The sequence below is a fragment of the Colletotrichum paranaense genome (assembly GCF_030867605.1).
Source record: "Colletotrichum paranaense strain IMI 384185 chromosome Unknown Scaffold_3.1, whole genome shotgun sequence".
NCBI lineage: Eukaryota > Fungi > Ascomycota > Sordariomycetes > Glomerellales > Glomerellaceae > Colletotrichum > Colletotrichum paranaense.
This window is the reverse complement of record NW_026848961.1, coordinates 1,945,511-1,973,167: the sequence shown is the minus strand read 5'-3', so window position 1 is coordinate 1,973,167 and position 27,657 is coordinate 1,945,511. Positions and strand designations below refer to the sequence as shown.

General features: G+C 54.0%; 10 protein-coding genes across 10 annotated transcripts; 2 read left to right on the top strand and 8 right to left on the bottom strand.

Moving 5' to 3' along the window:
* Nucleotides 1–602: 602 nt before the first annotated feature.
* CPAR01_04215 (uncharacterized protein) lies at nt 603–2,234 on the top strand (the record flags this gene model as incomplete). Its single annotated transcript, XM_060488496.1, has 1 exon — nt 603–2,234. One exon carries the CDS (start codon nt 603–605, stop codon nt 2,232–2,234), a length of 1,632 nt encoding a protein of 543 aa, XP_060352702.1.
* A 423-nt stretch (nt 2,235–2,657) lies between these two features.
* Nucleotides 2,658–5,540, bottom strand: CPAR01_04214 (coatomer WD associated region; the record flags this gene model as incomplete). The annotated part of the gene is made up of 5 exons (XM_060488495.1): nt 2,658–3,684; nt 3,735–3,898; nt 3,946–4,361; nt 4,410–5,379; nt 5,523–5,540. 5 exons carry the CDS (start codon nt 5,538–5,540, stop codon nt 2,658–2,660), a joined length of 2,595 nt encoding a protein of 864 aa, XP_060352701.1.
* A 996-nt stretch (nt 5,541–6,536) lies between these two features.
* Nucleotides 6,537–7,724, bottom strand: CPAR01_04213 (mannitol dehydrogenase domain-containing protein; the record flags this gene model as incomplete). The annotated part of the gene is made up of 1 exon (XM_060488494.1): nt 6,537–7,724. One exon carries the CDS (start codon nt 7,722–7,724, stop codon nt 6,537–6,539), a length of 1,188 nt encoding a protein of 395 aa, XP_060352700.1.
* Nucleotides 7,725–10,344: 2,620 nt separating this feature from the next.
* Nucleotides 10,345–10,671, bottom strand: CPAR01_04212 (uncharacterized protein; the record flags this gene model as incomplete). The annotated part of the gene is made up of 1 exon (XM_060488493.1): nt 10,345–10,671. One exon carries the CDS (start codon nt 10,669–10,671, stop codon nt 10,345–10,347), a length of 327 nt encoding a protein of 108 aa, XP_060352699.1.
* Nucleotides 10,672–11,482: 811 nt separating this feature from the next.
* Nucleotides 11,483–12,127, top strand: CPAR01_04211 (uncharacterized protein; the record flags this gene model as incomplete). The annotated part of the gene is made up of 1 exon (XM_060488492.1): nt 11,483–12,127. The coding sequence occupies one exon, from the start codon at nt 11,483–11,485 to the stop codon at nt 12,125–12,127; it is 645 nt and encodes a 214-aa protein (XP_060352698.1).
* A 4,798-nt stretch (nt 12,128–16,925) lies between these two features.
* On the bottom strand, nt 16,926–17,603 carry CPAR01_04210 (uncharacterized protein; the record flags this gene model as incomplete). The annotated part of the gene is made up of 2 exons (XM_060488491.1): nt 16,926–17,291; nt 17,382–17,603. The coding sequence occupies 2 exons, from the start codon at nt 17,601–17,603 to the stop codon at nt 16,926–16,928; spliced, it is 588 nt and encodes a 195-aa protein (XP_060352697.1).
* Nucleotides 17,604–18,724: 1,121 nt separating this feature from the next.
* Nucleotides 18,725–18,889, bottom strand: CPAR01_04209 (uncharacterized protein; the record flags this gene model as incomplete). Its single annotated transcript, XM_060488490.1, has 1 exon — nt 18,725–18,889. The coding sequence occupies one exon, from the start codon at nt 18,887–18,889 to the stop codon at nt 18,725–18,727; it is 165 nt and encodes a 54-aa protein (XP_060352696.1).
* A 779-nt stretch (nt 18,890–19,668) lies between these two features.
* Nucleotides 19,669–21,521, bottom strand: CPAR01_04208 (phosphoglucose isomerase; the record flags this gene model as incomplete). Its single annotated transcript, XM_060488489.1, has 4 exons — nt 19,669–20,189; nt 20,244–20,350; nt 20,410–20,979; nt 21,022–21,521. The coding sequence occupies 4 exons, from the start codon at nt 21,519–21,521 to the stop codon at nt 19,669–19,671; spliced, it is 1,698 nt and encodes a 565-aa protein (XP_060352695.1).
* A 2,174-nt stretch (nt 21,522–23,695) lies between these two features.
* On the bottom strand, nt 23,696–25,805 carry CPAR01_04207 (uncharacterized protein; the record flags this gene model as incomplete). The annotated part of the gene is made up of 3 exons (XM_060488488.1): nt 23,696–23,902; nt 23,994–25,558; nt 25,646–25,805. 3 exons carry the CDS (start codon nt 25,803–25,805, stop codon nt 23,696–23,698), a joined length of 1,932 nt encoding a protein of 643 aa, XP_060352694.1.
* Nucleotides 25,806–25,839: 34 nt separating this feature from the next.
* CPAR01_04206 (uncharacterized protein) lies at nt 25,840–26,692 on the bottom strand (the record flags this gene model as incomplete). The annotated part of the gene is made up of 2 exons (XM_060488487.1): nt 25,840–26,377; nt 26,433–26,692. Coding segments are annotated over 2 exons (798 nt in total), but the record flags the coding sequence as incomplete, so codon positions are not given.
* Between the last annotated feature and the right edge of the window lie 965 nt (nt 26,693–27,657).

Sequence of the window (27,657 nt, the reverse complement as noted above, 5' to 3'; positions counted from 1 at the left end):
CTGATGATCTGGTTTAAGAATCTAAGGGATACATCATTTGGCAAAATCATCGCAGTCTTATATCGTTTCCCAGCACTGTTGGTAACACAAACACCAGCCCTTCATTCCCACCAATTCAATCAGCAAAGACGTGATCAATCGCTCAACGTTGTTGTAGATCCATCGTTTGTCATCATATTAGCCATCAAAAACTTTTTGGTGGTTAGAATCCGTTCAACTCCGACGTGCCCAATCGCTGCAGCCGGGAAGTCGAGTCCGCAAACCACCCGCATAGAATTCCCGCAAGTTTCCCGCAAGTCTTCCGCCGAAAACCCGCAAAACCCACACCGGCGCTGCGCGGTAGCCCCACTCCGTACATTGCTTACGGCGCCCCGAGCCCGCGCCTTGGTAGTTAGCGCTGACAAATGCCGTCATCCTCTCAACTCAAAGGTTCTCCTGCGCGGTTTCTGCTTCAGCAATCATGGTCTCGGATCTGTTGCGAGATCGTTGTGATGACAAACACGGCTTGATACAAACCAAGACACAGTTTGACGGCTGAGCACCTCATTTGATGTAACTCGAGCGAAGCGCCATTGTCGACCCAAGTAAGCAAGTATCGAGAAATGACTCGCCTCTCCAAGCAAAAGGCATGCATAGCATGCACAGAATCCAAACGCCGCTGCGATAAAGGCCTACCATCATGTTCCCGCTGCGACGACCGCGACGTAGACTGCCACTACCCCGTCACAAAACGACGCCGGCGACCCGAGACCTTCAAGCCGCTCCCGTTTTCTGACCCACCGGCACCGGCCCCGGCATCGTTTCAGCAGCAGCACTCCATCCAGGCAGCGATGCCAGATACGCTCCTCTTCGACGCATCTCCTCTGACAAACGGCATCTGGAGCATGCCCTGGTCTGACCTAGACTTCACCACCCCAAACCTCCCTCTCTCGCCAGCAACAGCCTTCTCCCTCCCGCCACCAAAACCCGCAACATTTCCGCAGCAGCAGCTACATCATGAACCATACATCACCAAACCAGACTACCCTCGCCTCAAGTCCTCCGTAGCCGCCTCCCTCGCAGGAAGCCAGTGGTTCCTCGCCCCCCAAACATGGAGGATAGACCACTGGCCTGCGCCCCCGCGCGATGCCTACCCTGTCTCCGTCCTGACCAACTTCACTCGCGGTCTGCAGGCCTGGGTCCGGCGGTGGGTGATGGACGGCCACAACCCCTTTATCCACCGCAGTCTTTACACCGAGGGGAATCACTTCCCATCGTGCGTCCAGGACGCTTTTGCCGCGGCGTCGGTGTACTTCCACAAGACGTCTTTGAATGAGGCGTTTGTCCATCGAATCTTGGATGAACGCGTCACGGCCCTGCTGGCAAGTCAGCCCGCGGTAGAGGGCAATGACTCCATGTCCGTCCCTTTACTCGAGACGAGAGATCATCTAGCTCGCGTGCATGCCCTCTACGTCTACACCATCATCCGCCTCTTCGACGGCTCAGTAAGCCTACGCGCCGCCGCCGAAGAACACCTGCCTACCCTAGATCTCTGGTCAAAACAACTATGGGAATCCGCCCAAAGAGACGCCGACACTCTCTACAGGAGCCAATGCCCCCCCTCAACATGGAAATGCCAAGCACAAAGGGATTCGGACCTAGCAGACCAAGTCACAGCAAACACCAACGCCGCCAACGCCGCCAGACCAGGGAGAAACAATAACAACGACAAGCCCAGCCACCCAAAAGAAGAAGTATTCAACCGCGACCTCTGGACCTGGAACCTCTGGGTCCTCTCCGAATCTGTCCGCCGCACCTGGATCATCGTCGTCTGCACCCTGGGCGTGTACAACGCCCTCAAGGGGAAATGGGGCGAGTGCTCAGGCGGCGCCCTCTTCACCGCCCGTGCGGGCCTCTGGGATGCGCCCTCGGCTCCGCGATGGGCGGCGCTCTGTCGAGAGACGTCCGGGAAGGGGGTCAGGACCGGACGAGGCAGAGGTGGTACCGGTGCCGGAGTTGATGCTGCTGCCGATCGTCCGGGGGCGGAGTGCAGCGAGGATGATGATGCCAACGGCTGCGGCGATCGGAATCTCTTTGTGCCTTCTCTTGATAGCGATGGGCTACTTCACAACACGGCCGCGGCGGATGTTGATGAGTTTGCGAGGCACTTGTTTACATGTATCTGGGGTCTCGACCGTGTTGAAGATTGGGCACTAAGAACGGCTTCAGAAGGGGAGGTGAACTTGGTTTATTGAGGTTGAACGCTGTGGTTTCGGGTAAGGCGGACTCAATGTGGCTAGGACTTATCTGCCATGCCCTTTGACAGAAGGCCATGGATGTCAACAGGTTTGAGATCATTACTGTGAACGACATGGGCGGTATTTTCGAAAACTATCATTCACGTCAGCGGGTGTGAGATATGCTCCTGACCACAGACTTCGAACCACGAATACTGGAATATCATTACTTCAAAGACTTCATGTTATAATATACTTTTACATACGGATCTACTGGCGAGACTGTAACGTCATGACACAAAAACATCTTCCATTTATTTGCAAGGCATGATCATTACCGTCAACGCCCGTCGAGGCAGGGCCATTCGACATCTAGGCCTTTTACGATCCCCGCACCGTCCCTAATCAAATTGCGTTTTGAGATACCGAGCACACGGCTACCTACTCCTCATCCTCTTCCGCCTCGGCCATCTCCTCGTCGGCGTCCTCATCGGCCTCTTCTGCCTCCTCTGCCTCCTCTGCCTCCTCGGCCCCTTCGGCCTCCTCAGTCGCGTCTGTTCCGTTGACCTTCGTGACCTCGGCAACTTGAGGCGCGGCGCCACCCTGCTTCTCGAGTTGAAGCCACTCGTCCCACTCGGGGAACAGGTCTTCGTCTTCTACCGGAGCACCGACCATCTTGGCGACGCGGCCCTTCTTCCCCTTTTCGAGGCTTTCCTTCCACTCCTTGACGACATCTGCCGTCAGACTAGGCTTGTATGTTTGCGAGAACAAGACAGCCTCCGCTAACCGTCCAGTCTTGGTAAGAATCTCCACGCAGCCAGCAACGTCGCCTAGCAGCCACTTGCAGCTAAATGCCACGTTGTGAGCGCCGGCCTCTTGCGCTTGATCAGAGAGTTTTGACAGGCCACTGCGGTCGGATGTGGAGGAGTAGAGAAGGAGCAACGAGCCAAGGTCCTTCGCATGTGTAAAGCACTCTTGCGCCACGGCGACCTGCCATCCGGCAAGGGCAGCGTCTCCGACTGTCTTCCACTTGTGCTCAACGTCTGCCTCTCTCGCCAACTCGAGAGCAGTATCCAACTGACCCAGTCCGAGAGCGAGGTCAAACTTGTGTTCGGGATCGGTAGCAACCTCCAGGGCAAGTTCCTTGTGACCCTGTCCCTCCAAGAATCGTGCGATCTTGTTGAGTTGGTCTGCAGGAATCGTGTGCAAGAGTTCTTGTGCAGTCTCCATATCATCACGAAGAACCAGAGTCTGGTACTCGAGCACAGGTAAGGACAAGGAAAAGGAGGTGACACCGACATCCTTATCAGCCAGGTAGATTCTTGAATCACGCTGGATGTAACCCAGGATGTACATGGACTGGTCGAAGTGGGATACCGTGTAAGTCTGGTCGCCCACAAGGTAGTTCAACCGGTTGGTGCTGTTGGTGTATAGGAAGCAATCCCCAACCCACTCTCCGGTGCGAACACTACTTGAGCATTAGCATCTAGTTGTTTGAGGCGTAGATAAACAGCTTACCTCTCGTTGATGTCCGTGATGACCTCAAAGGCGGCCTCGACACCATCTTCGTCAATCTGGTTGGTTTGGACACCCTCGACGTAGGCTTCGCGCGAGAAACGCAGGACGTAGAAGGTGTCTTCGCATGCGAGGGCAACCAATTCGCCGCTATCAGACCAGTACACCTATTCAAATTAGCACATGGACCGAAGCAGCGCAGCAAGAAACCAACCTCTCTCGGCTCGACCTCAATGCGTCTGACCAGACCACCGGTCTGCCAGTCAAAGAATGAGATACCCCCTTGGCCCTTGACACCAAGAAGGACACCTCCAGTCAAGCCTTCAGCCTGGAAACCGACATCGAGGCCACCCGCCTTCTCAACAAAGTTCTTATACACCTTGACGCTGGTTGCCGACTCTCGGATGGCGAAGTCGTTGGTGTTCTCCTTGGATGCCCAGACGAAGTCCAGCGCAGAGCCAAAGGCCTTGTTACGCCAAGCGAGAGCCGTGTAGATGATGTATTCTCCATCTCCGCAGACTGCGACAAATCTACCATTCGGGTTGTGTACAAGGGTCGAGGGGTACACTTCGCAGGTACCGAGCTCCTTGACAGGAAGGGAAATGGGCTCGTTGTCCTTGATCGAGGCATCTAGTGGTGTTAGCAAAAGGTGTGGGGTTCAAGCTCGACGCAACATACCTCCACCCTTGATAATTGCAGAGACGACTTCGTTGTGGCGGGCCCACACAAGCTTTCCTGACGCATCCATTGACACGGCTGGCTCCTCACGACCCAGCTTCACAACGACAGCACCATCGTCGAAACCAACAGCTACGCCTTGCTTGCCCTTCTGGTAGGAAACGCACCATGCGCGCTCCAGGCCATAGTTGAGAGACTGCTCGAATCGGTATGTATTTGCGTGCCATATCCTAATGGTGCCGTCTTCGGAACCGGAGATGATGACTGGCAGCTCAGGGTGATAGCATGCGAAAGAGACGTTGTTCGTGTGGCCCTCGAGGGTGGCGATCAGAGATTTGGTGGTGTAATCCCAGACCTTGACGGTGCGATCGTCGGATGTCGTCAGAAGATAGGGCTTGTCAGAGTGAGGGTAGTAGTCGACGTGGTTGACACCCTTGGCCTCGTGGGCCTCGAGAGTGAAGTTGGGCGTCGCCGAGCCGAGACTCCAGATCTTGACAGTACGGTCAAGGGATGCGGAAGCGAAGGTGTTGGTATCCTTGGGGTTGATGGCGAGGCCCATAACGTAATGGCCGTGGCCCTCAAAGACTTGGACGCACTTCCAGCCCTTCTCCCAATCCCAGAGCTTAATCGTCATGTCATCGGAGGCGGTCAGCACGAAAGGTTGTGTCGGGTGGATGGCGATGGCGCGAATGTAATCGGGATGGGCCTCGAAGGAGGTGATCTTCTCTGAGGTGTTGTAGTTGTATACACGAATCTGAAAGTCATCGGAACCGCAGACAATCCAGTTCTTTCTTGCGACGAATCGGCCGGCTCGGACAGGGACATCGGTGAGCTCGAAGGTCTTGACGATCTGCTGAGTCTCGTATGACCAGATGTAGACATGACCGCTGTACAAAGTCGTAAGAATCCATGGCTCTTGAGGGTGAAAGTCAATGCCCTTCACTCGCTCGCTGCGGGCGAACAATTGTCGCTGGAAAGAATAAGTCAGCTACCCAGAGCTATTCAGGGGACGACAGGTTGGCGAGAGCTATGCAGCTGCAGCTCTGGCTAACCCAATAGCTCTTGCTCGACCAATGCGCAGAGCTGAGGAATTCCATTCGGTCTGGTTCGTACCTTGACGTCGACCTTCATGTTGACGACCTATGCCTGAATACCAGCAAGGGAGAAAGTTGAAGGAAAGGTGATGGTGTCCTCGAGAAACGAAGTGGGGGAAGAGTGGTTCTTGCGCTGGATAGGACACCTAAAGGGGAATCATACGTGGCAGTCCGACTATTCGAGAAAAAGAGAGAGGATTAGCAGAGGCCGCTGGAAGCCGGTCGCGGAGGAAAGAGTCGGGGAGCCTCGTCAGCTTGTGTCGTGGGAATTGATGGCTTCCAGAGCTTTGGCAGGCGCAATTTTGGCCAAGTCGGTATTTCGAGCTTCAACAGATGTGTCCCTACCGTCGCCAGGTTCAGGAGCTGATTGGTGCCTTAATGATGTGGCTTTTGCCTAAGGCACATATCTTTGAGCCACGTAAACTGAGGTGCCCTTCAACTGCATCGCTTATCTTATCTGACAGCCAAAGCCACACCCACATCATCAGCCACAACTCAAGTAAGGTACCAGGTAAGTGGCCGCACACCAGTCTCTCACTTCCAGGCTGCGGTATATACCTTACTGAAGTAGATACCTGGTTTCTGAATCCCCTCAGAAGGCAGTCGGTAAGAATTTGCGGCGGCTCTTTTTCATATGGTGTTTACATACAATTTTGACATTTGGGATTTAAGCAGAGTCTGCCGGATTTACTTGATGTGCATTTATCATATGCAAGATCCATGGACAGCATCTTATGCACAACTCCCGATGTCGTATACACACCCTTCACCAGATTACTTTCATAAGTGATGCACGGAATCACAAATCGCGGTTCGCGAGGCAGACGGGTTCTCTTGTTTGAAAATAGTATTTGGATTTGTAGTTCAGATCTATTGATCTTGATCCTACCCTTTAACTCGGGGTTGCTCAGCAATTGCGCTAAAACTGCGCTCTCTTAGTATCCTCAAACTCCATGCTTGTCCCAGTGATATATGCTAAAACGCCGAAAAAATCATGCCCGTCAATCGTTACACATCAAAGCTTTCCGGTGAGTCATTCCTCACTGTCGGCCTGGACCTTGCGAACAACAGCAGCCAACATGGGATGAATCTTCTCCGAAGACTGGATGCCACAGATCTTGGTAACAGCCTCCTCGGGGGAATTCTCAGACATGAGCTTGGAGAGCTCCTTGCTCTCATCATCACCCTCAACGTCCTGGAAGCGGAACGCCATCTCAGCTGCGCGGAGCAGAGCAGTGCAGTCCTCACCCTTCTCGGCAAGCTCGGCCGCGGGGCCGACGAAGCGCTCCTTGCGGCTCAACTTGCGGAGGGGCGCGCGTCCGACACGCTCAACAGCGTCCTCCAAATGGGGGTTGCCGATACGGCGAATGATCTTGGCAGCATACTCACGCTGGGCCTTCTCGTCGATGCCGTGCTTGCTAATGATCAGGTTGCTGGTCTCCTCGAGAGCCTTACGAACCTCGGCCATGATGGCCTTGTCCTGAAGCGCATCGTAGACGGTGCGCTTACCGCGGTTGTAACCGTGGTAGGCAGCAGTAGCGTGGCCAGTGTTGACGGTGTAAAGCTTGCGCTCAATGAAAGGAGCGAGCTCATCGACCCAGTTGATACCCTCAATGCTGGGAATCTCCTCGAAGGGTGTACGCTCGACAACCCATTCGTAGAACTTCTCGAGGGTGACGTCGAGACCAGCATTGGGGTCCTGAGCAGGAACGATGCGGTCAATGGCGGAGTTGGCGTACCGTGCACGCTCGTGGTGGTCCTCCAAGCGGTGGGCAGCAGTGTTGCGAGGGTCCTTGATGTGCTCAGCAAGGGTGTCGGTGGCGCCAATAGCGTTCTCGCAGGCAATGACAGAGATGGGTGCCAGGTCGCTGGGACGCTTGTCAATACCCTTGGCGATGACAGGGGCGATAAACTTGAGGATGTTTGGGCCGACGGAGCACGTGACGACATCAGCCGTAGCAATCTCCTCGACCAACTCTGCCTCGTGTGTTCTTGAGTTGATGGCGCGGTAGTTTGTAATTGTGTTCTCGTTGGTACCCTCAGCACCGACCTCGATAACCCGGTATGAAGGGGTCTCGTTCAGCTTATCAATGAGAGCATCGGCGACGTCGGCGAAGACGACCTCGTAGCCGGAGTTGTGGAGAAAGCAGGCGACGAATCCACGGCCGATGTTGCCGGCGCCGAAGTGGACGGCCTTCTTAGTGAATTGTTGTGTTGACATGTTGGGCGTGTGTGTAAGGTGTGGGTGTTGGAAGGGTGGGGGTTTGTTGGATGTAGTTTGGAAATAGAGTAAAAGGCGATTGTTCGGAGCCTCGAAATGTTTTGGTTTACCAAGATCGCTCAAGATCGAGTATGTGAGTGGGATATTGAATGGAATGGTGAGAAGAAGAGCCAGTGATCAGAGGGGGGAACAGGTTGTCTTTATAATCTGAGCGTGTCGCCTTCACGAGAAGGACCACGACGATGTAATGGACGGCGAGTGTGTCTGGGAAGGCACCATGGGATGGCCTTGACGTGTGAAAGGCTCATTTACAGTGGGGGCATCGGCTGGAAGGGGAAAGCATGAAGGAGTGGAGGGGGACCCATGCAATACGTCGTCCATGACGGGACGTAAGGATGAGGAAAGGTTACCTCAGGTACTTCTGGGTGGTGCATCGCACATAAAGGTACATCGGGCGCCGGGAAGGCAGATACGTATCGCCCATGTACTCCTTTTTCCCGCGCTGAGATCATCACGTACCCGGAGTACTGGGTACATCTGGGCGGGCTCCCACCAAAAGACCTCAGAGAGTCTGTGTCAATGGTCAAGGACTGCCCCCCAGAGCAATGACATAACGCCGCATCCCCCTTCAACCCCAGCCATGCCATCATCCCCAGTATTTCCTGGCCTTGCAGCAAATAGACAAGCCAGCTTTCTTGCGTCCATCCCGTCACCTCGTCCACAAGGCTCCGCTTCATTGAAACGGAGTCGGCGCCGCCTTAGCTCTCTGGCTACCGCCCCTTGAGCCAACGAACATGCAGCATTTCGTCAACAAGTACGGAGGACATCCTACAGTCTCCACTGAGGGGTGATTGCAGAAGGGGGCGTGCCGTCAGAGGAAAACACTATGGAGAAAGTAACAATGGGCGCAGTCCAAAGTGATGCAACTGCTGAGAGGGGACAAGGGTACGGAGTGTGGTCCATGGAGGGGTCGCAGACTCGCTGCCCCTCCGCCAGGCTGGGTTGGACTTGGAATGGATGCCGATTGTGGATGAATGGGGGAAAGGCCTTGAGGCAGAGGAGAATCAAGAGGAGAAAGGATGTCCGTGGTTTGCATCCTTCGCCAATCATCATGAGCTCTTTGTCGGCTGCCTTTATCCCTCTGCCATTGTTGAGTGTTCACTTAATACCTGTTGGTTTCCAGATAGACGGCAGAGACATCTCGGCGTCAGCCACGCCGGCCTGATGACTGTGTCTACATCGCATGTGAGGAATCATCTTGTATTAGCACATGCCTTGCCTTCAGAGTTGCTCCTGGAAAGGTTCTCTGCTGTCTTCGCTTCTGGCTGGTGGGAAGTTATCCGCTCTCATGCCCGTCAGACAACGATAGAACAGGAAGCTCCACTGAATCTGGAAAGGACAGTAGAGTGACAGGTGATGGCAGCCCGGAGAGGCGAGTACCTAAGATACGCAGTAAGGCCCGAAACGGTCATCCGTGGCCCTTCACCAGCATCACATGTGCTTGGAAGTTCAAGCAATAGGTGTGCCTAGGCCTGCTTGTGGTGCTGAGTGTGTATGTCTGCAGGAATCACACACAATGAGGCTTTTTGGTGCCCTGGTGTTCCGGTGCCTTAGCATTCGTTGTATCGCTTTGCAATAGGGTAGCCGAGACATTGATGCTAGCTGGTCCTGAATACTAGGTACTGTTGCCTATCCACGGAGAATACCGTACGCCCGCTGTACTACGTATGGAACCGAACCCCCAGAATCCCTCCATCTCTTTAGAGGTTGTGGTGGATGGACGGGTACGTGGACAAATGGATGGATTTCCATGCCGGTTCCGTCCGGCCTGGAACCGCAGGGACCCTGAATTGTCAACAGCATGGTAGTCGACTCGGGACATGTGGCTGGCCGCGGCAACGATCGAATGTGCTTTAAAGATAATTGGTGTTGCCGTTGGCAATAGCTATGGACATCGAACATTGCGCGTGGACTTGGCCGATGCGGCAGGTGTATCGAGAAGTAACAACACCGGTGTATCCAGCATCCGAAAGGGTTGCCAAGGAGGGGTACGGAGTAGTTTGGAAGAGGCATTTCTTCCCTTGTCGTAACATCTCGGATCGCAAATCGAAATCGTGGATCAGTAACCTGCTACCGACAAGTCGCACTACGTTTTGCCAGGGGCTGGTGCCTCCATGGCCTGTTCCTGAATTTCGCCGCGCCGCCTCACGATGAATGGTCCAACGGCCCGCCGAGAGGGCCGAGGAACCGTGGAAATTGGAGAATGCATAGATTTGTTAGAGTGCATTCGCAGGATTCGTGGCAGATGAAAGGGCCAGGCTGCCACTCAGCGCAAGTAAGTTGGCTCAGCGCTATGCAATGCCACGTCCGATAATCAACCGGAGACTCGTCAGAGAGTTAGATGAAGGCGGCATTGCTTCGATCGTGAGAGTTGGATATAGATCAGTGGTCGAATCAGAAGACGGCATCTGGGGCCCCATCCTGGGTGGGCTTGGTCATTGATGGCCCCTCCTTCTGTCCTTTTGGCGTGCCCCGCGGCTTGTGCTGGCGAAATGTGCGAACTCAGACTCAGCCATGAAACGGGACGGATTACCGTGGAATCTGGAGCTTGAGGGATAAATTACGGCGGCGGCTGTTCTTCCTCGTCAGGCCTGTCCGCCTGGGAGACCCTTGCCTGGAATGCAGGCCACAAACGCGGGACTGCGATTCGTGGAGGTGTTGACATGGCGCCACTTTGGGGTTTGTCGTCGCCGCGCCCAGGCGATTGGGATCCGCAATTTCTCGCTTTGTTGACGCCGACGGTGACCAACAGGGCCAAGTGCAGCGGAGATTCGGAGAGATGGCCAGCGTGTTTGTAGGGACCTTCGTACGGTGGCGGCAACTCTGTCGGGTTTTGTGGTTTGCAGGCCGGAGGCTGTAGGGTGCCAGAAGGAGGACTGCGGCTCATCAGGACCAGTCATGGCTGGAGAATCCGAGAGCGATAAGACGACAAGAAGTGGAAATTCCGGGCCTCAGGCGGCGTTGATATGCTTGGACTGCTTTTGGCCCGAAGATATGGGGCTTCATCGGCCAATACGGTCCGCCTCGTGAAGGGTAGCCCCGTGGTGATGATTGGACCAGTTCGTATTGTACGGGAGGTGATGGATGGTGCATTTTGCGGACCAGAACCAGAACCGGCGATGCTTGGGCCCAAGGTTTGGAAGGAGAATGCGGTACGGCGGAGGCGCTAGGTACCTCTTTGCTCTCTCCCCGTGTCCCCGTGTATTCCTCAGGCTGTTGGAGCCCTCCACAGCCCACAGTTGCCGATGAACACCTGCAGGAAGGGTGCAACCTCTTGCGCGAGAAGGGACATCAAGACAAGACGCAGGCGGGACATTTGGGAAGTGAGATTCTGCCTGCGATCCCGAACGCGAGTCTGGATTTGTTGACCTTGGTGAGGATGATTCGTCAACGGGAGAAAGCTGGGTCCCAAGGGCTCAGCTTCGATTGCCCATCGCTTCTCGCTTGCTTTCCGCCCCTGCCTGTGTAGTAGGTAGGTATGCACGGCATGTAATGACTGTTCCCTATGATCCGGTTGTCTGCTTGGCGCCCTTGGTGATGCCTGGATGAAGTAATCGAGCTGAGCAGTCGATATGGATAGTCGAGTGGATTAGGCCGAGTTGAGCCCCGATAGTCGAATGTGGTTATGCTCATGTTGTGTCACCAAACTGGAGCACGTTGCGTGTGTGTTGAATGCCGTGGAATGACACTTCACGATGATGTCTTGCGGTTGTGGCTGTTTGAACCTGGGATTGCTTGAGAGGGTCCGTCGTGTAGAGGCGAGAGACATCCGGAATCTACTGGAACATGTACTTCTCCACGTTGTGTTAACCAGAAGATACCTCCACCCGGGCCCAGCATCGTGTTTCTGGTGGGGGTCGTCTCCGTTTCTGGTCTCCAAAGAAAACGGCCCTGCCCCCAGTATTCCTTCTCCTCAATGGCGCAACTATGAAATTACCTCTGTGTCTGGACTCGGGAAAGAACAGAAGACGGACGACATTGGGTCCCGTATGGAGATGGCACTTGCCCACTCGAGTCGACGAGCAAATCGGCGAATCATCGACAGATATCACAACTGCTCCTTCCTCGAGGTTCGAGAGTCTGAGGTACACCCTTCGGTACCTCCTTCTTCTCTTTGTACCTCGAGTAAGGTACCTGAAGAGGGTACTTACTCGGCTCTTGCCCCCCGCTCCTTGTTCCTTCCCTCTATCCTCTCAAACGGTGGGTCCCTTATCTGGGGAGACGCTTATCCGTCTTGCCCAAGGAAACCACGGCACTCCCGACACTTCCGTTTGCGGTCTGCGGTATCTGGCGCAGCTCTGGCCCGAAATCCCCCGCCCACGCCCGTCTCAAACTCTCGCTGATTCCGTCACTCCGCCGGCCTGGTGCCCACTGTCACCGACCATGTTTCCTATGTCTTCGGCATCGCAAGCCGCCAGATAACAGTGTTGCGACTCTCGCTTTTGTCCTAACCAGAGGTATCACATGGAGTTGGCATAAATCCAATCATCATTCCTTTGGCTGACTGTACAGGTAGGAAGCATCCTTCGGTCGCGTTGCAGACTGCGTCCGGCTAAGCAACCACCACATCCGATGCTGTGTACCGAACACACAAGATGCCGGCATACCCTCTATAATACTGGTGCATGCGCTCCTCCAACAGGATGCCGGTCCTCCTCTCTGTACTCGCGACACTATGCAAATTACCTGTCAACGTTACAGACTTTGGCTTCCCGGCGGGACCAGCCACAGGAGCACCCAATAGCTTTCGATGCTGTAGTGATACACTCCACGAAACGAGCAATATAGGTCAGGTTGCACTTGATTTACGCCTCTTTTCAGATGAGGCTCGAAGCAAGATATTCCTCTTCTCAGCAATGTTGAACAGCTAGCTTAGCCCTAGTAGTCTTCCAGTGGCTGCGTACTGTGTACAGCGAACCATCTCAACACCACAGGGCAGCGAGCGTCTGGCGGCCCGAGGCGCCCATATCACCTTTCATACACCTCCAGTTCTCGCTGCCAAATGACTTCCTCGGCTGGAGGCTGGTGTTGTCAACATCATTTTTCAACTGCTGTGCTCTGCTTCAGTCCCTCGTGGTCTCTACTAACGCAGCACGCCCGGGTTAACACACCACAGGTACGCCAACCCCGAACCACGGCGGCTGCCACTCTGCCACGGCGTTTCTCGCTATCCTTTTTCGGTCAGGTCCAGCAATTTGGGACAGTGAATGCGAAGCCTAGGAACAGGCACATTTCAATCGTCAAAGTGTATTGTCGTCATCGCTTGCTTTGGCTTCCAAGTTATGTGCCAACCACCCGGATACAGGTGCTAGAGACCATTGAGTTCGGATTCATGTCACAGAATGTGCCGGCCCATGGCTTCTCCCGCCCGATGGCCTCCGATTACATCGAGCCTCGATCGTCACCGTCATTGCCTTGACAGGCAGTCCCCATGCTGATCAGCGTAAGGGATCCCCCCTCTGCTCAAGTAGCCTCAGCGACCGCGGGGACTACAGCTCGGACGTCCGTCTGAGGACTCAAAATGCATGCTGCGTTTGTTGGGCGTTGTTGTGCATTGCATGGCGCCGCACGGCATGTCTGTCACCAACCGTCCCATGCGTCGACAGTGTAGCAAAAGAAACCTCGCAAACATCTTAAGGGACGGAATGACGTCGATGTATCGCTCCAGCAAATCGCATATGAACTTAACGGTCCAAGAAAGATTGAGTCTATACCACTTTGAACGTTTGGCTATGTATCACATTAGATACTATAGCAGTCGCGTTACAGCTTACCAGACGTTATCCTACCATCGTGTACTACTTCAACTGTGCGCTCAAGCAAATCGGCCAGCCAGTCGATGTACTCCATTTCGAAATAGGCCACCATTGCACAGCAAACCCGCGGGGCTCATCTGTGTCCTCCGAGAGAGCGTGCCTTGATAACGCCTGGAATTAATTACCCTACTGGATGGATTGGACGCCTCAATCCTGGTCCATCTCACGATGTTGCGCTAGTCACAACTTGAAAGTGCCAGTAGTCATTAAGGGAAACCCCAGTAATCCCACTATCACATACGTAGTGTACGTATCCGTACATACGAAAAGCAAAGTCTCTTGAGGACTCCATTGCGGCGGAGCCAGGCACATTCGCCAATTGGCTAGGGATTGAGGAGACTCCTTGAGAAAACGGCATGCAGACACTTTTACGTTTTCTGACTGGACAAGGAGTACAATCAGCAACCCAAGGAACTCAGTCCGACTGCGAATGTCCTCACTCTTTAGACTTGGGTCTTGGCATGCGTCATTGCTGGGGCTTTTCTATGCGTTCACGCCCGCCAGTCCATGTCAAGCCCGCGGACCCTTTTCCCACCAAGACGCTTCTTTGCAACATGACTGGCTACTGGCTTTGCCCGACATTCTGCACCAGGTAAACCTAGGCATCAAGGGTCTTGTTAGCCTTTTGCGAGTCGCAGGTACTTAGGATAAGGGCCCCTCAGGGTGTGCGATTAGCTCGGAGACCCTGGTCCTGGCTGGCGCCCGTTACAGCTTGTACTTTACACATTCACGATGCGCCAAGTTGAGGTTTGTCAGAAACTCAATGGACCCGTCATCCCTTCGACGATGGTCGGCTACGACAGATGGGGCTCTGGCGATTTAGTCGAGTTATCGCTCGCAAGAGCACGTCATTCCACCTCGCTAGCAAACAAACCCGGTGCTCAACTGTCGTGAGTCTTCTCAAATTTCGGACTCGATTGCCGGGCTTTTCTCCTTGGGCTTGAGTCGTAATTTGACCATGTTTTGCAACAGTTGCTCACCACATGCCGGATGTTAGCACCAAAGACGTTCAAGTTCCAACAGATCGATCGTCCAGCTTGGGAGGAGATATTCAGGACCAACTGCCTTTCCGGATCTCGAATCCCATCGCTACATCTGTACATCTCTCGGCTACAGCGTCTATCCCACAAGATAAACGGTGGTCATAGCAATGCTTGAGTCGTTGACGGCCCGCTAGTGAACAACCCCAGATGATCCCAAAGGTGGTGATGGATCAACGGATGGTCGTTGTGGATGGTCAGCTCCACGTGAGGATGAAGAGATCAAGCGATCCGCGAGATGAGACTGGTGTGGACTGAGCGTTTGGCGCGGCCACCATGGACGGTTGCGGCGGTTGGGCACATGCACCTGGATCGACCCCTATCTCACGCATCGCATTGTCGTTGGAAGTCCATGGCACGATGACACTATTCATAAAGGTCCACGTGCTGGTTTCTACCAGATTGCGACATTTTTTGTCAGCCTCACATCGTCCCGAGGCTTGCCACCGTTCAGAAGCAGATCAGGCCTTCAAAGCATTGCCGCGCACATCATCTCAGCTTCAGTCGTCCTCATGCAGGTAGGCACATGGAAAGGCACATGAGACTTCATGAAGATGGACTTTATCCGGCGACTTCATTTCCCAGGACGCAGGTCCATCACGTTGCCAAGCGCAACCATCCACTGCAAGGTTGGCTTGGACGGCCCGATACCAACAACAAACGCCAATCTCTCTCCTCCGGGCAGCGGGATATTTTCCAGCACAGGCAACTCTAAAATCTGGAAATAGCTCAACACACTCCCATCGTCGGCGGCCTCACCTGCCTTTCACCCGGCGGGAAATCCCACTGCACCTCAGCGCTTACCGCCCAGATGGACGTGGACTGACTCGGTTACCTTCTCACTTCTACCCCGTGAAATGCTACGGATGTTTATCGGTATTTTAGGTCACATATGTATGTTCTCCATGGGGTTGACTATGCACGTTGACCAAAAAAGACAGAAAAAGTCGCCCGGGCAGCACCGCATCACGTTCCCGAAGTGGGGCCGATTTTCTCCGATCCGCACAAAGTTTCAACATCGGTGTCTTCTGTTCAATGTTCTCATTTGGTCATTTCAACTGCCACTCGCTAGATGTATTCAGCTGCTTTCCGATATTTGCCCTCGGCCGACAAGGTGGGATTTGAGACATACCTAGGCTTTCTGATGCCACAAATATCGGCACCCATCTTTTCTATCAAGCTTGTGGCCGTTGATGCACAAACACCATATGGAACTTGGCTTGTGATAGTGCAAGACCTTTCAGCCTCTGGCTGCCTCCGGCTGCCCGGGTCCTTCGCCTTCACAGAATTTACTACCTTTTGCTGCACTGGGTTACTGGTTAAGGGTGTGCTAGAAGTTGACTGCGGCTAGCGCGCCTTTTGCAAAAAAGTAAATTCGAGCTGACATCAGCAATCTGTTGGTGCAATCCTGTAGAAGGGCGATTGACAGCTAGCCATCGGCGGCGGTCGGCTAGGCGGCAGGGCAAGACACCCTTGGCGGGACGGCATCCGTGGACCATCACGGTAGTAGGCCAAGAGGCGGAGAACGACCAGTCCGAAATATGTTCGGCACCGTCCTCAACATCGGCTTACCACGGGATCATTCGTGATCTGTCCATTCAAATGCGCTTCTAGTTCAGTCACAGCCAACGGCCCTAGACGATATCTTTGGGGACCCGATGTGTCAAGAATACGGTTGGCGGCGGTCTACCTCTCAAAAAACGCAGCTCGCTGTCGATCGATTCGCGTCGGGAGTTTACACGGTAGGACTCTATGCAGTTCAGAAAAAGCTGAGAACTGAGCGGTTCAATTCGCCGGTGGCGAGATGCAGCAGACGCGGTGCCTTTTTCGCTGACCCAACTTGCCAGCCAAGTCGCTGGTCAGAGCCATGTCCGCCATGCGCGCGTGTTATGCACCGACACCGCACCTCCCTCCCGTGCCTCTCTGGGCGGGTGCAGATGCGAAGACACGTCTTGAAGTCGAGTGAAAGCACATCTCCGCACTGCATTTGCCTCTGCGGGGAACAATCGGTACAGAAAGGTGCTCCCCGAGTCCCCAGACCAACCAGCGGAGCACTCCTTTTTGGTTTTGAGGAGAGGGAGGGAGGGGCTGCTATCTGTACCCGCAAAGATAGTGAAGGCGTTCGTGGAGCAGGGAGATAAACGTGTGCCCGACGAATTCTGTGCGGGTTCCCACTGCTGAGTAGACACACTTTTCTACGTAGAGAATCCGCCGTGGAGCATGCGCCGTCCGCTCTGGTTGCTTGCTCCATCGCCTATCCTTGCCCCGTCTGCTCGCAGCTAGGATTATGGGTCATCGGGGATTCGTATCGTGCTAGAAAACCCCCCAGCGTCTACAACACACACGCCGTTGTGGAGTTTCTCTACGGATACATGAGTAGGCGAAGAAGCGGCTACCTTAGCCGCTACGAATCGTCTGGGTTGAACGTTGATCCAGAGTCGAGATGGAGACCTCGCTGAGGGTCCATCCACATCGTGAACACCCTCACGGAGGGGCCCACGAGAAGATGCGGTCCAAAGAGGAGTCTGGACGTTCGAGACCTGACGATCGCAGTCTATTTCTCCATTGTGATTGATACCGCAGCCCAGTAGTCTGGAGGGGAGTATGAACTCCTTCATTGAGGCAAGTTCCCTGACGATCCCGTGGGAATTCTGGGTTCTCGTCAGATCATGGTCCTCTGAAGTTCTGAATCGCGATCGGTCATCTTTCCAAAAGGAGTCTCTTTATTGTTGTGACCTTACAGCCCTTAACCCGTGCAGGTGGACTAGCGATAGGGCCACAATCATGGCTTTCCAGTCGTGGGTTGAGCCCTGGGTTACAAGTTTGATATGCTCGTCTTCAACATCCGCATGGCACTCAGTCATCAACATTATAGCCACATCCCGAAGAAGAGTTTCCACAAAGTCCTCATCGTCGTAGACGATTGCGTTTTCCTTCATAATGGCACCTTCCGCTCCCCACATGGCGCCATGAGACGTCGTCGAGAGTACGCAGTATGTCTTGCGGGCTGGATGCCCACTTCCGACTTCGAGTATAATAAGTACCCGCAATCAATGAGTATATGGAACCCATAGCCATCTGGCGTTCTGGGACCGTCGTTTCTCTTGTACTCTGCGACGATCATCCCTTCCCATAAGTACACCTGCCGACACCGACTGAAAAGTGTCCGTGTAGACTCAGGGACAAGATCATGGCGTTTGGGTAAATCTTTCCAAGCGACGTCTTTTTAAAGATCGTACTATCTCCCATTTCGGTCCGCTGGTCTCATGTTCATTAGTGATGCAACTTGGGATGGAGGATAGTGAGAGCTTGTAAAGCGCTGCTTTACCGATCAAGGACGGCATCCCCTACTGTCCACTACTCACAACATCATGATGAGATGTGTGGTTGTTCAAGGGACCACCTCCAGAGTCTTAGTCCGACAATGCACGACTGCTGCGTGTGAAGTTCGACCTTCGCGTCTACCACATACTAATATCCAGTCGACTAGCCGTAGGTCTGATTCCATGTATCGAAAGCCTGATATCCCAGCCACGGCAGAGAGCTATAAACTGACGCGTTTAGGGCTAAGAAACTGTTGCGTTGCTCGTGAACAGCGCGTAAGTTGCGCCTCATACCGAGAAATCAGCGCATCCAGACGCGTCCGGGGCTCACTTCCGTGATCATATGGCTCTTCATCACCTCTGAATTTCTTGAAACGATTGAGATGTAGGCTTCTGAATTCTCCCTGGGCACTACTGAATCAGGCTCTGCAAGAAATATTCGCGCTTAGACTTGGCGGCAACTCGTGACGGGAGTGATACACTGTGCGTGAGATAGTTCGTCGACATTGATCAGACACTCTCTACTGATTCTTTGGTTCGCAAGTATATCAGAAAATGGGCAAGGAAATCAAGTCACTAGTAGGTTCGCAGCGGAGGAGAGAATGTGTCTTGTACTGTTTATGTCTCTGCCCGCTACGAGAACATATGAAAGGGCGCTATCTACTGACCAAAAAGTTAATGAAAGAGAGCCTTTCTCAAAGAGGAGTCCAAGTGACAGCAGATGAGTAGATTGTGGTCTCGATAAGAGGTTTGGAACAAGACTAGAGATTCCACCATGACCAAAGGCCAATCTCTTTTGACACATGAAAGCACGGATACAACGGAAAGAACCCAACACAGAACTCGGTATACCTCCAGCCCGAAGACTTCACTTTGAAATGGCAAGGGTTCCAGCCATCAATGGAACAACAATACGAGTCTGGCATTAGCCTCTTCACTGCAGCCCTGGCATTTTCCCTTCCATCCAACCCAGGACTTCATGTTCAGAAACTCAGCAAAGTCAGTATAAGCTCGAAGGGTCGACTCACCTCGTAAGTAAGCATTTGTGACAATTCCATGCCAGGTGCGTCTTGTAGAATAGATGCCTGTGGTTTGATATACGCTGACGAGATGATTCAGATCCTATGTCACACCCGACATGGATACTTCGAATGAACCGACGCCATACTCGCTACTCATATTCCGGAATGCTTCTAATTGCACTCCTGTTCCGTTCCTACATACTAGGTCAAGAGGATCTCGGTGCAATAAAACGCTTCCCCATGACTTATCCGCTGCTGAGTACTGAAACTTTGAGACGTTTATCATAAAACTAGGATCACCGAGGTCTCAGATACCAAATATTGGAAGCTGAATTCCTTCAATATTGAACCACGGAGTCAGAAAAGGCGGACATCGAATGTAAAATACCAATGTTCAAGGGGGAAAGTGCATGTCTTTCTTGCGTGGATGCTCCTTGTCCTCCCAAAAAAAGAAAATCTAGATTCGTCTTTACACCTTTGAGATATTCCTTTGCGTCGTGCATTCTATACACAGGAGAGTGCGAGTAGCAAGCAATATCACGAGTACAAAGTGGACTCAGGTGTAGACAAGATTTCTTCATTTTTGTAGGCTGCTGGCTTCATCGGGGCGTGAACCGCTCTTCACGCCACCCCTTCTCTTTCCAATTTTATAAATCTACCAAAGGACAAAGGAACATTATTCATTACAAGTTGGAGTACTTCTTGAAAGCGCCAATCAGACCGCCAGTGGAGGCGTCGTGGCCCTCACCGTTGCCGGCCTCGTCAAGCTCCTTGAGAATCTTCTTGGCCAGGACCTTGCCCAGCTCGACACCCCACTGGTCAAAGGCGTTGATGTCCCAGATGGCGGCCTCAGTGAAGGTAAGGTGCTCGTAGTAGACAATCAGAGCACCAAGCTCGGCGGGGCCAATGTGGCCACCGACCAAGATGCTGGTGGTGGGGCGGTTGCCGAGGAAGATCTTGTGGGGGACAAGCTCCTCGGGGGCACCCTCGGCGCGGACCTGGTCAGCGGTCTTGCCGACCATCAGGGCCTCAGCCTGGGCAAAGTAGTTGGAGGCGAGCATCTTCTGGTGGACACCGTCGCCAATGGGGTTGTGGCTCTTGGCGGCCAAAATGAAGTCGGCGGGGATCAGCTTGGTACCTTGGTGGACGAGCTGGAAGAAGGAGTGCTGGGCGTTGGTGCAGGGCTCGCCGAAGAGGATGGGACCTAGTCATGGTTGTTAGTCTTTAGGAGCATAGTCGTATCAAGGCATGTTCTTACCGGTGGTGTACTTGGCGGGAGTTCCGTCAGAGGTGATGGTCTTGCCATTGGACTCCATGGAAAGCTGCTGGAGGTAGGCAGGGAAGCGGTGCAGGTACTGGTCGAAGCTGTTTGCGACTGGTTAGAATCAAACAATCTATTGATGCTCGGCGTAGGAAACACTCACGGAGCAACCAGGTGGGTCTGGGCCTGGAAGAAGTCAGAGTACCAAACGCTCAGGAGACCTCCCAGAACGGGGATGTTTTCCGCAAGGGGAGTCTCGCGGAAGTGCTTGTCCATCTCGTGGGCACCGGCAAGGAACTTATGGAAGTTGTCGTAGCCGACGTAGATGGCGACACTGAGGCCAATGGCACTCCAGACGGAGTAGCGACCGCCAACCCAGCTCTCGAAGCCAAACATGTTCTTGGCGTCGATGCCGAACTTGGTGACCTCCTCCTCGTTGGTGGACAGAGCAACAAAGTGCTTGGCGATCTCGCCCTTGCCGTCCGTCTTCTCGAGGAACCACGACTTGGCCGTGTTGGCGTTGGTGGTGGTCTCCGCGGTGGTGAAGGTCTTGGAGGCGATGAGGAAGAGGGTGGTCTCGGGATCCGAGTTGGCGAGGGCCTCGGCCATGTGGGTACCGTCAATGTTGGAGACGAAGTGGAGGGTTTGGTCCTTGGCACCGTAGTGCTTGAGGGCCTCGGTGACCATGACGGGGCCGCTGCGAGGGATGTTAGTTCGAACGTCGGAGGCTTCTCTGTGTTCACAGGTAAGAGGGGGGGGAGCAGAAAAGACTCACAGATCGGAACCTCCGATACCGACGTTGACAATGGTGGTGAGCTTCTTGCCGGTGTAGCCCTTCCACTCGCCGCTGCGGACCTGCTCGGAGAACTCCTTCATGTGCTCGAGAACCTCGCGGACACCGCCCTTGTTGCCCATGACGTCGACACCGTCAACCTTCATGTCCCAGTCGCCGACGTTGCGGAGGGCGGAGTGGTAGACAGCGCGCTTCTCGGTGAAGTTGATTTTCTCGCCGGCGAACATGGCATCGCGCTTCTTCTCGAGGTTGGCCTGCTCGGCGAGCTTGACGAGGAGGTGGAGGGTCTCATCGTTGAGGAAGTTCTTTGAAAAGTCAAAGAGGATGTCGGTGCCCGAAGCCGAGTTCTTGAAGGTACGGCTGAACTTGGCGAAACGATCCGTGTCGGCTGCGAAGGCTTCCTTCAGGACAAAGTTCTTGCCGACGTTGTCGCGGTGAGCCTGGAGCTCGGCCCACGCGGGAAGGCTGGATGCTTGAGGCATTTTGGGCGGTATGGAGTGTAGTCGATAGAAGCTAGAGATTGGACGATGGTGATCTTTGGAGGAAGAGAACGTTAGCAACGGGATTCTATGGGCATGTGTGCAGGAGTGGTGATGGGAAGTGTACCTCTTGGGTATCGAATTGACCAAGTGAAGGTATATAGAGATCAGGCTAAAAACAAGAAAAGGAGGTATGTAAGAAGTCAGGTTAGGTAGAAGGTGTGTGTGTGTGTTGTCGTGGACTGACTATGACAGTGGGAGGAGCAGGACGGGGAGAGTTGCGGCGGTTCTACTGGGACCCAAGCAACCGTGGAAGTGAAAGTGGGATGGAATTGGATGGGTGCGGCGTTCAGAGCTTGAGAGCAGCCAATGGGAGGGCTCAACTCGAGGTGGCATGTCTGGCGTGGAGGGGTAATTGCGTACAAAAACACTGCTGGAACGCGGGGCATGGCACGCTGTATTTGCACCGAGTGACAGTGGAGGGCCTGGGAAGCGGAAGCAAAAGCACTGACCTTGGGGGGGAGGGGAAATGACGCCAGGTGAATTACCTAAGCGTACTAATGTACCTCAAATACCTAGCAGAGATTCTGCAAATGGAAGAGAGCTACCTAAGGTACACGGAAGCTCAGTAAGGCAAGTGCAGGGGATGAGGTAGACAGATGGGGGTATCAATGTTGGTAGGTTAGAGAAGATGGGAAAATGCAAGGCAGAGGGAGAGCAAAGAGGGAAAGGGACAAGAGCAAGAGGATAAGCAATGTGGGAGGGCTGCGCTTTAGAAGAAAATGGAACACGAGACGACGATACCTCTCACAAGTTCACCCTTCACTTACGGATATTGTCAAGGCCGTCGGATATCTCTCACGAGCTGCGGTAACTTACCTCGAGAGAAGTGGGCTGGGAACCGGGTCCCGTCGCTATTGTTGAGTGAATTGGTGAGGTCCTCGCCCAAGTTTCTCCGTCATCGTCCACCGTCATACCCCCTGCTCCGCCGTGCCCCCCGCCGGCGTCGCTGTGACAGCCCCGAAGCAGAACGAAGCTTACCTAAACACACGATGCCATGCTCCGTACCTCGCACTTCCCTCGTTTCGACGGTCTCCCAGCCATCCACTAACACCTATCGCCATCTTCCATCCACAATCTCAGCCAACCGTACCAATTGACGCTCCTCTTTCTTATCTGCTATATCCGACAGCCGATTACTCATGGCGGATGCATTGAAGCTACCTTAATAACCCCCCATCCAACCCCCCACCAACCAAGTCCCGCGGACAAGTTCATTTTTTTCGGCCCTTGAACTGGAGCCTTAGTGTACCTGCCTGCTCCCCGGGATAATGAGATATTTTGTCTTCGGGGCAATTCCGTCCGGGGAAATACTTGAGGCTGTTCGTGGAGCACATAAACTCGGCCTCCGACCCCCTGCGGCGACAAGATGTGCAACCTGGAAATCCATTGACTTCCTCAAGCAGCTCAGTTGAGGCTGGCATGCCGCAAAACATCGTGAACCTTGAGACGACAGGTCTTGAAGCGGTCACTCCGATATGGTGGGCCCTGCGCTGACTAACTCCCGCTACATCCCGTCCCGGTAGATCCGACGTCCGATCTCTTTTGTCAGACACCACCATTGACGTCCCGGCCCGATTCCGTCCTCTATCCCCAGGCGGGGATTTGTCAACATGTACAAATTCCAAGTTTGCAACTTACATTTCTTAGCATGTTAGCTTAGAGGCCTATGAGTTGGAGATGCCACCAAGGATTGAGGGTGCATCACTACCATGCCGAGCTGGACGGTGCAGAAAGAGATGCCCGTGAAGGATGATGCTGAGAGCTGATTCGTCTGTCTGTCTGCTCAATGATTTGTGCCTATCTACATTTCCTTTTCCCCAAAAGGCGTCATCATGCCCATTCCAAAACGCCGTACAAAGACGAAGATGCAAAGCTGTTTGTTGTCGAGTGCGCGTGCGCACTCAATGTGCCCCCGACCATTCCCTGTCGAGTTGCTTTGCTGTAAGCTTAGCTTAAGCTAAACCCTTGAATCACCAAGCCCACTCCACACAATATCATGCTTCGCTTTCTGTCTAGCCCTGCCCTGCTCTGCCCCTTTGCCGAGCCTGCTTCCTCCCCAATTCTATTCTTCAAGCATGCTCAACTCGTCCATTGACTCGTCGTGCTCAAGCCCCCTATCGGTTGTCCTGGATGCTGCCCACAAAGGAAGGGTCCTTGACACTGCCTCCGGCATCACCCAGGCCCGCAATAGGTCGGTTATAGCTGAAGCCCTGGAACTGGTTCTGCATCGTCTGCGAGAGCATCGGGCCCTCCACGTACGAATCCTGGGGTGCTTCTGACGTGAACTCGGGATCGAAGTTGGCTGTATCGAGAGCGTCCACCTGAGAGAAAACACGCGTTAGCGGAAGCTGCCATGGGAGCAAATCACATTTTTTCTTTTTTTGGCATTGCCATCATCATATCATTACTTACCACATTGGGCTTGAACGCAGGCTCGTACTTGCGCTGCAGAAGCTTGCGCCAGTCAATGGCGTGGAAGAAGGGATGGGCCTTAATCTCGGCCGATCCATTGGCACCGAGACGCTCCTTGGGGTCGCGGTTGAGGAGCTTGGTCAAGAGATCCTTGGCCGCGGGGGGCACGACGTCATGGCCGGGGAAGTGGAGAGGCTCCGAGAGGATCTTGCGATACATCTCGTTCGTGTTTTCGTCGTAGAAGGGGGGCAGTCCCGTCAACATCTCGTACAGGAGAACACCAAGGGTCCACCAGTCCACCGTCTTGTTGTAGCCCTGGCCCATGAGCAGCTCAGGCGCCAGGTACTCGGGCGTACCGCAGAATGTGTTGGTTCTGTCCTCGTCCTTCATGTCCAGCTTGCAAAGGCCAAAGTCGCAGAGGGCAATGTGTCCCTGGTAGTCGAGGAGAATGTTCTCGGGCTTGAGATCGCGGTAGATGACGTTGAAGCCGTGGAGGCACTCTAGAGCGCAGAGGAGTTCGGCAGTGTAGAAGCGCGAGCGGTTGACGTCGAATCTTTGCTCCTTTTGGAGGTGGTGGAAAAGCTCGCCTCCGTTGACAAAGGCCAAGACGAAGTAGAGCTTCTCAGGCGACTGGAAGGTAAACTTGAGAGGAACGATGAAGGGGTTGTTAATCTGCGCCAATACCGAGCGCTCGGCAAGGGTATGGGCAACCTCGGATCTGGAGATGATGTGTGCTTTTCGAATCGTCTTGAGGGCGTAGATTCTGTTCGTGTCCTTCTTGCGCACCTGCATGACCTTGCCAAAGCTACCCTTGCCCACCACCTTGAGCAGCTCAAAGTCCTCAATCTTGAGCTTTCCGGCGCGGTTCTCGACGTACTCGACACCGATCTTGACCTTTCCGGTTCCGTACTGCACATCCACCCATTCGACTCCGCTGTGGCCGAGGGCGCGCTCGCGAGCGGCAAAGTCAGCCGCAGCCTTCTCGCGATCCTTCTTGCTCAGCTTGGGGTCCTCGACGAACTGGTGCTTCTCCTCGAAGCGGGGGTTGATGCGGGCAACACCGAGGAAGATATCCTGGCTACGACCGGATCCGGGAGTAGCGAGGGGGTTGCGCATGTACAAGTGAATGACGAGTTCCGTCACGCGAGACACATCGAACTTGTACTGGGTGTTTCCTCCGGCCCAGAGGGGGTTCTCTGGTGTTCCCTCGACCGAGTTGACGAAGACCTGCATCTTGTCGAAATCCAGCAAGGCGTAGGGCATGTACTTGCCGGAAATGCGACCATGGTTGGTAGGAATTCCAGTAAAGCCACCGCCAGATGTCTGTGGCCGAGCCGCGCCATTGATGAAGGAGCCGACAGCTCCTCGTTGTGAAGAAGAGGGACGCACGGAGCCGGCGACGCTGAGGGCACCGCCTGTGGACAGCGAACCTTGGTGTGAGGAGGCGAATGCTGCTCTGTGTTGTTCGGGGAGGGAGAATCCGTGGCCCTCGTGGAGGGTGACGACGAGAATACCGGGCTTGGGAGGGTTGACGACTGGTACTTGCGCCATGGCCTCAGAGGCAGCTGTAGTAGTGGGTTAGTATCAAGACAACAAGAGTAATGGGTCGGTCGGTATGGGGATATTGGAGGTTCGTGGACGGGAAGACGTACCGATAGTGTTTTCGTTCGTGGGAGTGGCCGAGCCTGCAATGTTGGCCTGGGCCTTTTCGCTGCTGTCGGTAATGGTAGATGTAGAGGGGGATCGAGAGAAGGTGTTGGCCAAGGGACCCAAATGGGTCTCCTTGAGCTTCTTCGTCAACTTCCACGACATTTTGGCAGGAAGAAGGTACGAAGGAGGGGGGGATTTATTGCCGAGCGCGCAGATGGCGAATCGGACTAGTGACGATGAAAATGGGTGTTGAGAAGTCAAAGTCGGGGTGATTGATGGTGCGTGCGATCGAAGGTGAGGAGAGTGCCGTCGAGAGAATGCGAGGTGGTGAGGTGAGGTTTGGGTGAGCCTTCGGGGTGAGGCGAAGCGAGTCGAGGCGGGGCGAGGAATAAAGATTGTTGTTTGGTGTTTTTGGGGGTGCGGTAGATAATGCACAGGTAGGTACGGTACTAAAGAGTAAGGTACGGTACGGTACGAGCACGGGTACGGGTAGGAGAGGATTCAAAGAGAGAGGGTATGTATGTGTGAGTGAGAGAGAGAGGAGTGGTCGCTCTGGGGTCGTGATTTGTTGGTGGAGGTTCAAGGTTGGCGTACAAAGACGCTCGTTGGATCGTTGTGCTGGAGGAACCCCGCAAATTCCGCCCCCTCTCTTACTGCGTAGGCCTTTGGCTTCTTTTTTGGGGGTGGACGGACGGTACGTGTGTGGTGAGACAATCTGGCGCCGCTGGGCTGGGAGGTTTGGTTGGTTAGCTGGGTTCTGGTCGCTGTTGCTGCTGCGCTGCTTGGTACCTTGTGCTGGGGATATTGCTGACAAAAACGGGGTGACGGGGTGGCACAGTGGTGCAAGATTCCAAGTTCCAATAGAAATCCAGTGGCACTGTGGGTGGATGGCGGGGTGAGGAGTGTATGTCTGTAGGAAGAAGAAGAAAAACCCGCAGGACAGGGGCCGAAGAGGGAAGAGAATACTGCGAGATGCGAGGTGTGGAGGAGAGAAGATGAGGAAGTAGAAGAGAAAAAACCAGAAGGGATTCTGAATTCCTTACCTTGGTTCAGATGCTATCCTCAGCCGGGGAGATGTTACGGGCTGAGCTTGGGAGCTGAGCAGTACCGGGTACGAAGTTGGGTACGGAGTAAGGTAAGGTAGGTATAGAGTAGACGTTGCTGAGGAAGGGAGGGCGGGATGGAGCCCAGGGCAGAAAAGGAGAGGGAGGCACAGGCGACAGGAGGTACTTTCCTTACGGGTAGGAGCCGAGAAAGGTAGGAACGGAATACAAATTAGGTAGCTCCTGCCACAATTGTGTCTTAATTCACTTTAGGGGTTTTTTTTGGATGGGATTCAGGGGCTTCTTTTCAAAGAAAGACAGTTTGCTCTAACTTTACGAAAAGTAAGCACGGAGTACCTTAGGTAGTGCACTCGAGATGCGGAGTCTCATCCAGATTCACAAGCAGTAGCCAAGTTGGGACAGGATTCAGGAGGCACAGGAGGGATGGGAATAGGAGGTGCAACAAGACTCAGGACTCAGGAGGCGGTGCATTTGGGGCCCTGGGGAACTTGGAAGGCAAGAACCTAGGGGTCAACGAGAGGGGGGACAATGATGAAATCTCTCGAGTCCACGCCTGGGAAAGCCCGTTCTGACACTCACACGGTACGGGGAGAGCGATACAAGTACCCGGCAAGAGGCGAGACATTTTGACAAAGGCACAGGGAGTCAGAGACATGCTCTTCACACAGTAAAAGCCCACATGGCAGAGAGGGGCGGTGGACACGGGAGAAGGGGTACGAGACAGGTACAGTGTCCTCTCACTCGAGGACTGTGATTACCAAAGATTCAAGATGCTGACCAAAGCTGCACAGCAACAAGTTAACAATCCGTTTCCCGTACCTTAGCTCGTTACCCCCCAATTTGGCCACCAAATTGCCTCTCTTTTCCACCAGCCAACCATGTCTCTCAAACCCCCGGCTGCCTCTTGCTGAACCTGGGCAACTGGGCAACCGGGCTGATGGGTTGACGTC